At 38.7% G+C, this 12909-nt stretch overlaps 2 protein-coding genes across 3 annotated transcripts; both read left to right on the top strand.

Annotated features, from left to right (window-relative positions):
* The first annotated feature begins 64 nt into the window (after positions 1-64).
* lyar (Ly1 antibody reactive homolog (mouse)) lies at positions 65-3867 on the top strand. The gene is made up of 8 exons (XM_069151522.1): positions 65-523; positions 1626-1740; positions 1836-1943; positions 2115-2195; positions 2599-2917; positions 3189-3254; positions 3395-3480; positions 3587-3867. The coding sequence occupies exons 1-8, from the start codon at positions 402-404 to the stop codon at positions 3722-3724; spliced, it is 1035 nt and encodes a 344-aa protein (XP_069007623.1). The 5' UTR covers positions 65-401; the 3' UTR covers positions 3725-3867.
* A 2586-nt stretch (positions 3868-6453) lies between these two features.
* On the top strand, positions 6454-12408 carry tmem128 (transmembrane protein 128). 2 transcript variants are annotated; one of them, XM_069145278.1, is made up of 6 exons: positions 6454-6618; positions 8292-8424; positions 9139-9300; positions 10867-10890; positions 11752-11860; positions 12223-12408. In XM_069145278.1, exons 1-5 carry the CDS (start codon positions 6504-6506, stop codon positions 11849-11851), a joined length of 534 nt encoding a protein of 177 aa, XP_069001379.1. In that variant the 5' UTR covers positions 6454-6503; the 3' UTR covers positions 11852-11860; positions 12223-12408. The 2 variants fall into 2 exon arrangements, with proteins under 2 accessions (XP_069001379.1, XP_069001455.1); XM_069145354.1 differs by lacking the exon at positions 10867-10890.
* Positions 12409-12909: the final 501 nt, after the last annotated feature.

Genomic DNA, 12909 nt, shown 5'->3' with positions numbered 1-12909 from the left:
CAGTTCCTTTGTTACACTTTCACTCGGAAGATAAATAATGTAGCTCCGAAGTGTTGGCGTTGTCACGTGTGTTTTGAAAAGTTTATAGGAATGGAACGGAGCAGGCGAGTGTTAGTTTTCAAATGCGCCAAAGATACAAAGCAAGTATAACTCAGCTGCTGACGTCTGCTGATCATCTGGTATTTCTAACTAAATACTTTTCTAGAAACGTTTTTTGTTTTTTTTAACTTTTGGATAGCAGTAGTTACTCTTCTTTGGCTAACGTTAGCTTGTAACAGCTTTCGCACGAGGATTATACCGAGTTCGGTTTACACGTTGGTACCGTTGGTTTCAGCGACACATTGTGTAAAGCGATTCAGTTGAGCTACATTTATCGCTTTGAACCAGAGGAGTGGTTCAAAATGGTGTTTTTCACCTGCAACGCGTGCGGTGAATCCCTGAAGAAGGCTCAGGTTGATAAACACGTGAACATGTGCCGGGGGTGTCAGGTCCTGTCCTGCATCGACTGTGGAAAGGACTTCTGGTAAGTAATCACGGAGTGTTTCCCGATTTAAACTCAACAGCAACATGGCCGGACAGAAGACCGCTGGGTGCTCAAAGGCCACACAAAATATTTATTCAATTAATGGCTACAAAAAACCCTTAACATTAAACATATGTATTATCACGTGGAATAAACTAATCACGTGCTTCTATTTCACATTGCTATCAATTTTCAGAGTAATATAGTATAGGACTGTTTATGACATATTTAAAACAATTCCAAGTAGAAATAAGGTGCTTATAGCAGATCCATGTATATTTGTTGAAGATGAAAACAGTGAAGCAATATCCAAACTAACAAAAAGGAAGCCTGTTTGAATCATCACAAACTATTTCAACATAGTTCCCCAAGTCCCCAAAGTAATCAGGGCAACCCTGAGACTTTCATGGAACTTGTCATGGGAACAACATGCCCTTCACATTAGAAAAGCTAGACTCACTTTGATTGTAAGTTGATGAAAAGATGTTAGCGGTCTCTGTACTTCCCCGCAGGAAAACTGACAGAGAACAAGCCGTGATTTGACTTGTAGTTTCTTTTCACATCGTATTCTTTAACAAAAGCAATGCGTTCATTGCACAACAAACACATCGGTTTGTTAGTGTTGCAGCCAGAAAAGCAAATAGATACCTGTCAGCCCATTTGCTATGGCACTGTCTATTAAAAAAAAAAAAAACTTTCTGTCTCTTTGGCTTTGAGGATGACATTTTTAAGCTTGTTGTCACTTTAGCTGATGTAAGTCTCTCTTTAGCAGGTCCATTGCAGTCACTTCCAACACATACTGGAGCACACAGGGCATCGGTCACAATGTCTGGTTGCCATGGTTACACACAAAGATCATCTATGAGTCAGGATGCCACACTTCTACATGCTTCCATCCTTTTCTTTGGTTCAGATGTCTTCGAGTATCTTAGCGATATACACCGTATGTTGATTTATCACTAAGCAGCCATACCCTTGCAGGCCAGACTATGTGTTCTCCTTCTCTGTTCATCCAGTCTAGCTTGATGTGACCGCTTGGCCTCCAAACATGCAGGGCTAACATTACTTGCATGTGCAAAATTTTTGTCTGTGTGTTTCACAGGGGCAATGATTACAAAAACCACATTAAATGTATCAGTGAAGATCAGAAGTACGGAGGCAAAGGCTACGAAGCTAAGGCAAACAAAGGAGATGTGAAACAGCAGCAGTGGATCCAGGTAAAACAGAGAAACAACACCCATCTCTGTTCACGTTTTCTATGTGTCTGGAAAGTGTTTTCTTTTAATTTTTCGAATCATTTCTTTTTCTGAAGAGAGTCCATGAAGCCATGAATAAACCTGGAGTCAGTGCAAAGCTGAAAGACGTCCTCGGACAAGTCAGTGCCTATGACAACGTGCCGAGAAAGAAGGCCAAGTTTCAGGTCCGTACTATTTAAAACTGTAATGCAAATTCTGTCCCTCAGACCATCTAGTAGTCAGTTGCATCCTCCTAGTAGGAGTTTTTGGTGGCTGAAGGGAAACATGTGTGTAATTTGTGTAGAACAGGAGACTTGTATGAACAAACTAATAACCTTTTGTCTTATTTTCAACAGAACTGGATGAGAAACAGTCTTAAAATAGCCAACACCAGCCTTCACGATGAAGTGTGGGACATACTTGCTACAGCTGACAATGTAAGTTGCTCTGCTTACAAGTTACTCTTGTTTTATTTTTGACTGTTTCTTGTAAACATGAATCTGCTATCATAGAGCAGATAAAGTACAAAACCAGTTTTATTAAGTGTAGTTTAATTCAAAAGAATGAAATTCAAAAGAAGTGATTTCCAGAGGTGTTAGCAACATGCTACCAAAACTTTATCTTAACCAGATAATAATATATCCTGATGTTCTAATATTGGATTCATTTTGTTGTTTGTAAATGCAAATGTTGCCAAGAGATGAAAAGAAACACGGCAGCAGTATTCTCCTTTGAATGGATTTTCTTCTGCTGTGTGGTTGTAATAAATTTCACAAATGAAAGAAAATAATTGTTTCCAATTTCTTGAACGACTTTCGTTTTCCACCAAACATCTGACAGGCTCCGGAGGGCAGCCAGCCAACAAAAGAACAGACAGTGGCTGAAGTCCAAGTGGACACCAACGGCCATGGAGATCAGAATGGCCAAGCAAACGTCGAGAAGAAGAAGCTGAACAAACGGGAGCGTAAAGAGGCCCGTCAGCAAAAGAATGGGAAGGCTAAGAAAGGTGCTGAAAAAGCAGTCCCACAGGAGCCAGAGGAAGAGCAGGCCGGCAGAAAGAAAAAAAAGGACAGGAAGAGGAAGCAGGGCGATGAAGACCAAGATGACGAGCAGAACGGGCACGGTGCTGAAAGTGAGACATCCATCAAGAAAGCAAAGAGTAAGTCAGTTTGTGTTTAAGAGTAGTGTAACTTATAAATGCACATTTACAGAGTTACCAAATGTAGGTAAAAAAGACTTTGGGGGAAATGTTTAAATATTAAAACATCCCCCTGTGTGCATTGTGCAGTCCTGGTCATGCATTTGAAAGCATAATTCAAATCCAGTGTCTTCATTTTTCACACATCTTGTTTTAAAAAGTTTTGAAGTATGTATTTCAGGATTTACTTTACTATTCTGACTATCACTGCGCCCCCCCCCCCCCCCCCCAGTTGATGAAACGGAGGCCGCTGATACTCTTATATCGGAGGAGACTGAGGATCAAGCCGTTTCTAAAGGTAACATTAGACAGATGTACCTTTTGTAGATTAATGATAAAGCCAGCAGAGGTCAGTGTTGCTGCTGTTGTTGACATTGAGGAAATTATTCTCTATTTTCCATACTGAAAGCTTATTCATGTTTCTAAACACCTTTACAGGCAAATTTAACTGGAAGGGAAACATCACAGCAGTACTGAGAGCATCAGCTGACCAGGAACTGCCACTGAAGAAACTCAGGAAAAAGGTGGGTAACAGAGTGTTTTCATTTAATTTCTAAACCCTGCATGTTGTTCAAAATAAGACTCGTCTGTGGTTTAATAGGATGCTAAGGACTTATCTATCTTTTGCAGGTTTTGGCAGCCTACTACTCTTTCACTGGTGAAAGGAATTTTAGATCAGAGGAGGAGGTGCTAGTGCTCTTCAACAAGAAGGTCAACAAGAATCCCAAGTTTAGAGTTTTGAAAGAAAGAGTCAAACTTGTAAAGTAGACATGCTTATCACACTCTTTTGGCACTTAATGCATGTTAGTAAACTTTTAAGATGTAAAATCCATTGTTGTATGTTGCATTCTCCTCTGGATGTTTTTATACAGATGACATAATCTTAAAGATTAAATGATTGTCTGCCGGCATTGTGTGTCCTGTCCCTGTTCAGTAGTGTTACGGGTTGCAGTGGGCCTTGTAGCATGACTTTTACAAATTACTTTCGAACGTGCCAGTGTTGTTTAAATGTATAAAATGACAATTGTGATAGATGGCTCCTCTGTTACACATTCCAAGCTTACGGTAAGGCTGGGAAATGGCACCTTATCTGTGGGATTGGATGTTGGAGTGGGGGAAGGGAAACCGTAGAGGTGCACCTGAGGTGAATTTGACTCTCACACGGGACGACGCTAATGCACATTCCTCGGCACCCCGAACGGGGTTCACTTGGCCCGGGACACAGAAGCTCCATAGAAGCAAGACGCTTGGTGTCAGCCTCAGGTGAAGTTTTAATGCTGTCTGATTTCCACGGCTAGAATGAGCAGTCTCTTTACCCTGTACAAACACACACACACACACACACACACACACACACACACACAAGATGCTACAGGAGGAAATCTGCCCAGCTTTATGAAGCTCTGCTAATCCCAGCAGGTTTAACACTGCTGCTCATTCATCACGCTACTTACCTGTAATTGTATATTGCATCTTTGGGTTTTAGTCAAGCCGTTACTCAAGTTTGCTAGTATTAAACTGATGTTTTCTAGTCCAACTGGGACTCCGTAGTGCTTAAGTCTTTTGTTTTAATCCAGACCTCACAGGTTACTGAAACTAATCCTGCGATAATTGCTGCAAAACAATTCAAATCAATATTTTATTTTTCCCATATATATATTCCAGGATTGTGTGGATAGTATGTTTTGCATTGGTCTTTGATGACAGCTGTAGTTATTCAAAAGATATAATTTTCAAGTTACTTTGGGTATTAAAATAAGACACCTAACACATTATTTGTCTTATGATTGGGAAGTTTAGTTCCTAATTAATGAAATGCAGCCTTGTAAATGAATATACACTCAGTTTTTTTTCCCCCTCTTAAAGCCTTGCTAATTGTTATGGCCCTTAGTCTGTTAATATGAGGTAAAGCTGATAGACTGATATTGTGTAACTATTAGTCAATATTCCTTCTTATTTGTTCTAAGGTCAACTATTCTGGCATGATTGTTACACGGCCGCTGTGTTCAACACAAGTTACACAGTCTCACTTAAACATTGTCATTACACACAAAGCATTGTGCATCATTGTGTGCTTGTGTGATAGAAAGGTATGAAAAACATGAGGTTGCCGTCTCAGAGCATGACGTAGCATTATAGTCAGGTGCATTTGCTCAAGAGCAGGGAGTGTTATGGAAGCAATATATCTCACCTTAAGTTGTCTCTACATGACACCTTGACTACATGAAGGGATAAATTTACCCTATAAATAAGACATTCAGCAGTAAAACTTTTGTAAGGCTTCACGCCAACAGAACTACAAATTATAGGCTCTGAAAAAACATCTTTTCAACAAAAGCTGGATATTATAACCTTCATAATCATAAGCTTTGTTGCAGGACTCTTCTTTAGCACTGCACCCTGTACGTGTTGAATCACAATGATGATCTAGCAGATACAGGTAAATTGGCAAAAGTGGGCAACTTTACCTGTTTTCCTCAATAAGAATAAGTGGTAGCAATCAACCATAAAGTATTCACCTTTTTTTGCCGTACATGCCCTGTCTTTGGGTCTTTGAAAGTTTTTAATTCAGCGAGTTCAGAAGTAGGACAACGGTATCAGCAGTGTCAGATTCTTGCCAGCGCTATGTAAAGGTATACACTCAAGATGAGCTTTGGAATAAAGGCAGCTACTATGCATTCTGCTAACAACGTTATGGCAGCAAATGCACCCTGTCAGACTTTTTTTATGCAAATATTCTCAGTTACCCTTTTCATCCAGATGGTCCAGTGAGGTTGATACTCTTTTTGTTAGGATGGTCTTTAAAGAGGATGTACACAAGACACGCTTTAGAAGTTCTTGAGTTTGCTCCTAAATGAATTGCTCTCAGCTGGGTTTTATATGGAGAAAAACATTGTGGCCATCACACTTCAGTTTAGTCTATTTATTTGCACAGACAACAAAAATACAATAAAAAAAAACAAGATGGACAAAAAGTATGCAATGTAATATTCTGCACTAGTAAACAAGCTTATTAGCAATACTTAATTCAAAATTAAATGTTAGTGTTAGTTCAGCTAAGTTTGGAGTCTGGTTTAGATTTTGTTTGATATTCATTCACATTATTAACTACCAAAAATGTCACTGTTTTGCTGTGTTTTTGTTCATTTTGTAAAACAAAAACAAAAAACAAAAAAGAACGGGCTAGGGGATATTCTTATTAAGGAAGTAAAAAGATTGGGATTATTTCAAACTAACCTTTGAAATGATGACGGCACTTGAAAATGACATGGTAAATTACATTGTGTTTTAATATTTTACTTGTGTTCTTTTATAAGTCAATATGTTTTGATAACTTTTAAGTTAAAGGTTGAAATATGGTCATTGATTACTTTTTTATTAATGTATTATTTCTTTATTTTGTAATTACTTGGGATTTGTTGAACTCGGTCATTTCTAAAAGAAAAACTACAATTGTCTTGTTTCAAACGCGTCATAAAAAAGCGACTCGGTGTCGACGAGGAAGTGCCTTCTAATGACCGGTTAGCTTTTAGAGCTAATGTAGTTTATGGTCAAATCAACAATGCTTAACGACAGTGAGCTTGCAACGTTGCGGAATCGGTTTAAGAGAGATGCGGAGTTACTTATGCAAACAACGACGTCGGCTGACGAAGATAAAAAGAGTAAGCTTAAAAAAAAAATGCTTCATTAGCCAATTTTATTCGAGGTTTTCTGACAAAAACATTAAAACTGGACGTCATAAACAAAGGTCTGCTGTAGTGCGTCCCTGTACGTGTTGAATAACAACAAGCTGTACTCGTTTAACACCACGAATGCTGCTAACCCGAGCAAACATTATTGTTATCAAAGCAGCTAACTTTTGTACACTTGCTATCTAGTTTTTCAACAACTTTTCCTCCACAAAGCGACAGCTGATGAATCGCTGAGCCTTTTAAAATGTAGCAGAACGCGCGGTAATTGGGACTACATCAGGTTTAATCTAATGCTGTGTTGTAGGCACAGTTGTAGAGATTGTACAGTGGACAATTGTCCAACTTCGAGGCCCTCACTGGCAGAAACCCAGCAATTCTTGATTGTTTTGACTGTGAACAAACGCTGTGTCAGCTCAGCAACATAATACAGGGAAACCCTACTCCGAGACTGCTGCCAGTCCAAGACATGTCTCTGCCAGTGTAAACTGATAACTGTAATACAACCAAACATTTGTAGAGCTTTTTTTTATTATTTTTTATTTTTTATCAATCACATACATGCATACTATCAGTGGGCCTTCTGTCAAGATGATTTATTGTTGTGTTGTCAATGCCCTATAAAAAAAACAAGTACCATCAGGTTAAAGATGTATGCCAGCTACTTGTCCAGGGCGTCGAGTTCATCGTGAACTCTGCACAGAGTAGACCAGCATGCTGAACCACTTCAGCAGCCAACTACAGGTTCTGATACGTTTAATCAGCCAGTAAATTATAGCGATTAATAGCTCCCTGAGAAGCAAGATTATCTCAAAGAAACCTATCAGTTTCTCCTCAAAAGCTGCTTAAATCTGAAAGGCAGCGATTTAGCACATTCTGTTAAGGCAAGACAAATCTCATATTTGGTAGAAAATTCTATACCATACCCTTTCTGAGTTTTCATTTACTGTGTGTTAAGTGCTGAACCTTACTAGTTTTGCCAAATGTCTGAGCATATAATTAATGGTAAAATACTGTAACTGTCGTCAAATCTTTGAATTGTCAAGGATTATTAAGTTTAATTTTCAGTAAATTCCCGTATATAGCATCAATTCAGGTTACCTTGTCTTTTCTGATAATATAGCAGGTCCAAATGCAAAATCAATTCTGTGAAATTGTTAAAACCACAGGGAAATGCTAACAGCCCATTTTCAGCAACTGTGCTGTTTGGACTTCTGTGTGTTTGTGATGTCACAAAACTTATGCTCATGTCATATGTCCGCCCTCAGCAAGACCCACTGTCCAATCTATCAGGAAGAAAACACCAAGCAGTCGTTCTGTCGTGGAGCTAGCAAGCTACAAAACCGAAGAAAACCTGTGATTGGCCTGGGCGTGCGTCACTCAGAAAAGATTTAGCCAATTATGAGAGAGGGTCATTAATATCACTGCACCTCAAAGACAGCCACCAAAGAGCCTGTTCTTGGTAGAGCTTCAGAAAGAAGCTTTAGAGAGGAGGTGAAAAACTGTTAAAATGATTTTTAGTATTTAAAGCCTCAAAATAATCTTGTCATGGATATCAAGACTGCAAATAAAACACTGGAAACATGTAAATGTGGACCTTTGAATTTGACACGAGTTGAAACTCTTACTTTTCTATTATCTTTCAGGTCAGGAGGGAAAAGATGCCAAACCACTCCCTCCCATTAATAAACACTCCATTTTCTGGATCGTGGCATCTATAGTAGTGACCTACTACGTGGATTTCCTCCGCAACATTATGGAAAATGATGATATCAAAAGGTGAATGAGCTTTGAAGGAGGTACTGTTCACACCTGGCATTAAAATGCGTCTTGGGTGATCCATTCTTTAAGTACACGTGTGAATGCACCCGAGATGCATTGAGATGTGTGTGTTTATTTTGCATACAGACCAGAGAATGGAGATCTGATCACAAGTGGTTACCGGATATTTATGTGGGGGTGGCGTTAAATGACAGGTGTTAACTGATGTACTTAGAGCTGCCCACTTGTGATCGGATCTCCTGAGATGCATGTTAGTGCTGGGTGTGAACTGGGTCAGAGACACACTCTTGTTCACACATTCTCTATTTCCTATGTTATAAACAGACAGAAGCAAATCAAGAGCAATATGTAGCAAATTGATTCAGATTTAGGGCATGGCTACTGTGAGATATGCGATAAAGTTGGGAAAACATCGTAGAAGTATTAGATTGCTATGATCTGTCCAGTAAAGAGACATCAATATATTCCCTGTAAATAACTTATAAACAATAAACACTATTCTTGGAAAGCGTTGTTGCCACGAAAGATGCTTGGTCACCGTACACACACAGACACACAAAATGGTGTTTTCATTTTCAGTGGCATTACTAGTAACTTTGCTGATAGCATGATGTGTATTTGAATAGACTGCCTTTAGCTGTGGTATTAATGTACCTCATATAACTCCCCCCCCCCCCCATTTTATTTTTTAAATATTTTTTTTATTTGCAGTTGGTGGTTCAATGTCGGTCTGATACTACTGGGGATCTGTTTGTCTCTGGCCATGTTTTGCATCGTGTACCTGGAGTGGTTCAGAGGCATCGAACACTATGACCTAGAGTACCCTGCCATCCCTCCCATCACCACTGCAGCCTTCATTGCTGCATCATGCAGGTAAAACAGAAATAAACAAATTGACTATCCCTATAGTATGTAATTACATATAAACTACAACACTGTTTTCATCAAATAAAGTGTAGAAGTAGATTTCTGTATCTCTGATACATCTGTCTTTCTGTGAATAGTTAGTGAATGTAGTCTTTCTCAATGTCCCACCAACAGCATTTTCTGATGTCCAAGTAAATGTCCAATAAACTCTACTTAATTTTTGTGGGGGAAAGGAAAAGAGAGATGAGAGGTTGATTTTTCGAAAGTAATGTAGTTGTCGCTGAAGTTGCCCGAAACATCCCACTACTGCATGCCAATATTGCACTAAGCATTACAATCCTGTCTATTTTCTTGATCATGCTACTGACTTTCAGTTTTTATGGGCTAACCACTGAAAATGCCTGAACTTTTTATGTATGGCTGTAGCACAAACACACTTGCAGAAAAAGGAGACATCAATCAGCAAACTTTCCAGAGCCCTTCTTTAATAAAAGGCAATAAAGGTTTTCATTCAACAGAGGCTGAAAGCTTTTTCAAGTCTCTTATTGCTTCTGTCCATATTCTAGCATAATAATAAACATCCCTGCAGCCATAAGGGGCAAAAAATGCTAATACCACACTCTGAAGGAAAAAAAATAACTTGGCCAAGAGGTGCCAAAATAAGATTTTCTTTTAGCAGACATGTTTTCAAACTGCATTTCTGACTGGACTGCAGGTTCAGCCGTTTAAACACAAATGTCCGTCACTGATTAAGTGACTGAGTAACAAAGTTACACCATTGATTGGCCGATTACTGAGACTTCCTGCATTAGTTTCTGATCAAAAGCCTTCCAGTGTTTTATACACGGTCCAGACACATACAAGGTTTTGACCTAGCAAATTCAATTTTACAAGAGAAAAGTGAGTACTAACTGCTTGAAGAGGTGCACCTGGTTTACTGCTCCGCCTCTTTACCAATGCCCAGCCCCCTCCTTGAGCTTTTCTATGGGAGAATCTAATTCTGTCTTCCACGCAGAGAATGAAACTGTCTGCAACGGTGAAGTATGATTCACAAATAATCTGTCAATAATAGCATTTTGTTTTGAGTGACAGATTCCCTGTTACCAGATGTTAATACATACCATTCATAGAGGTCTGACACAAAAATGGTCACTGATAATCAGTCCTGGAAAAAAACTATTTTAAAGCTCAATTGTACCTCACCCAGGTTAGATTGCCTTAATAAGTGTCTTTTAAGAACCCCATGGACGAGTACAGGCTGCAGCTGATTTACATCTCTCTCACTTTAATATGTAATTAGCAATACCTAAACAAAGGCCATGTAATGTTTAAAACTCACTTAAAAATTTGTGAAATATATGTTTTTCTTATGTTCTTACAAAGATCGCTCACACTAAATTGCCTCATGCTTTTACTTTGTTTATCTCAGGCATAAATAAGATGTAAATACTTGACTTGTCATTGACAATGTACAGTATAAAGAATATTTGCTGGTCTGATATATTGCACCAGCCAAACTCTTTAGCTTAAAAAGATGTATTATTTACACTCCATCCATTCTTTGTGTATCAGTGAAGATCATGACAGACGGATCAGGTAAGAGTCACCTCTAAATAGGTGTGTATATTAACCTAAATTATAGCTGCCACTATTCATTATATGGCTATAGGATTGTCTGTGGCTGATGATGAGTTGAAGGCAGGAATCATGACTGCTAATGGCTTTATCACTTAAAAAAAAAAATGCAAATTAAAATTGCCTTGTTAGTTTCTGAACTGATGAATTATTCCTGTTGTATATTTGATCTCTTACATCTCAAGTCTTTTACATTACATTTAGCTGACGCTTTTATCCAAAGCGACTTACAACACACCGATGGTACAACATCAGGAGCAATTTTAGGGTTCAGTGTCTTACTCAAGGACACTTAAGCTTAGGACAGGAGGAGCTGGGGATTGAACCACCAACCTTCTGATTAGTGTGCAACCCAGCTCTACCAACTGAGCTACAGCCTCCCTAGTCTTAATGGTTACGTTGATTAACAGGCCACTTAGCTTTCTTTGTCCTGTGCTCTACTAATCCGCCCTGTTTAAATGATGAATCGGCTTTCATATGAACTGGTCTTGTTTACATGGCTGAATGGAGACACTGTTTAGAGGAGAGTGGGAAGTTGTCAAATGCAAACAGATTGTAAATTTGGATGCTGCCCAATGAAGAGTGCCAAGTTGAGCTTCTTCGAATGTGCAAACTTGTGTGTTTGTAAGCTTCTCACCACTTCTAAATGCTTGTTCTGTTAGCAGTATATGAGCAGAATATTTAAGGATGGACCATCTATTTATTCTCTCACATTCTTGCTGTGCAGCGACTTTAACAACATGTAGGGGCACCTGCATGCCATTCATATTTTTAAAAAAAAGCTGAGCATTACTGATGTGCTTGTCAATGTTTCTTCTGCAGCTTTAACATTGCATTGTGGCCAGTGTGGTCCTTCTTCACTCCACTCATCCTATTTACTCAGTTCATGGGCGTGGTCATGATCATCTCTTTGCTTGGATAAATGTCAAAGGTAGGAATGATGCTGTTTCTTTGTTTTTAACTGCTATGATGATTTTAATTTACACAAAATGTCTTTGTTTTGAATTGCATTCAATTTGATTCAAAACTGTGGAAGGTATATATATATATATATATATAGTATAAATATCAGTAAATATCAGACTCACTCACTGGGACAACACGGCAGTTGACAGCTCGTATTGGTGGTTTTGGCTCTGGCAGGTCGGCACTATTGGGTCACTGTTGTGTCATCAGCTCTGTTTTTAAGAGCCTCCAGTGGCTCCCTGGCCCCACCACAACTTCAATTTAAAGTTCTCATCAATCAGCTCCATCACCGTCCTCTGATGCTGTCCTTCTGTCTCCACTATCTAGGACCAAACACCAGACATGGGGTGGCAATGCTTTTCCCACAGCTACCAACTCCTTCTGGAACTCTCACACGTCACCAATAGGTCTGCGTCCAAGAACTGATTTTAATGTGACTAATGTTTGACGAATGTAAAGAAGTCTGCTACTATACAATGTATTTTTTTCTTCAATAAACTTTTTTTTGACTAATTTCAGTGAATGTTGCACTTTCTTAAGGCAGTTATAGCAACAAGATAGATAAATACAGCAGCGCACAATACAAACAAGTGAGACTAACTAAAACTTGCTTAAAACCAAGATTAGGGCCAACACAGGTGACCAAATTGGTACTTAAGTTTTTTTTTTTTTTCCTTTCACCTGTCCTATTATTCTTGACAATACATTTAACCTAAATATAATAGACTCACCGATTTATACACCAGAAAAACGCTAATACAAATGAACAACCCTTTGTTAATCTTATACTATTCAGTTTTTTTACAACCTAAGAGAGATGTTGATGGTACACATGTTCATTTTAGAATTTGCACGTAGAAAACTTAAGAAATACATTAGAAAAAGTTAACCTTCATAATGATTTATTCATCGGGTTTGTTTACTATATATGCAAAGGTCATGTCAGCAGAGGACAAAGTAGGGGATTAAGATTTTTTTTACCATACACAATAAATACTACATCACTCCAAGTCC

Source organism: Embiotoca jacksoni, unplaced genomic scaffold (genome assembly GCF_022577435.1).
Source record: "Embiotoca jacksoni isolate LCO1_2020_lvr unplaced genomic scaffold, fEmbJac1.0.p SCAF_1, whole genome shotgun sequence".
Classification (NCBI taxonomy): Eukaryota; Metazoa; Chordata; class Actinopteri; family Embiotocidae; genus Embiotoca; species Embiotoca jacksoni.
Note: the sequence above shows the minus strand (reverse complement) of the source record. Positions and strands in the feature narration are given on the sequence as shown.

Excerpts from the sequence above, each read along its gene's own strand:
- lyar (XM_069151522.1), top strand. The coding sequence starts at position 402 with ATGGTGTTTTTCACCTGCAACGCGTGCGGTGAATCCCTGAAGAAGGCT. Across the intron at positions 1,944-2,114 it reads GAAAGAAGGCCAAGTTTCAG|AACTGGATGAGAAACAGTCT; the intron begins GTCCGTACTATT and ends TATTTTCAACAG. Across the intron at positions 3,255-3,394 it reads GGATCAAGCCGTTTCTAAAG|GCAAATTTAACTGGAAGGGA; the intron begins GTAACATTAGAC and ends ACACCTTTACAG.
- tmem128 (XM_069145278.1), top strand. The coding sequence starts at position 6,504 with ATGGTCAAATCAACAATGCTTAACGACAGTGAGCTTGCAACGTTGCGG. Across the intron at positions 9,301-10,866 it reads TTCATTGCTGCATCATGCAG|TGAAGATCATGACAGACGGA; the intron begins GTAAAACAGAAA and ends TTTGTGTATCAG. Across the intron at positions 10,891-11,751 it reads GATCATGACAGACGGATCAG|CTTTAACATTGCATTGTGGC; the intron begins GTAAGAGTCACC and ends TTTCTTCTGCAG.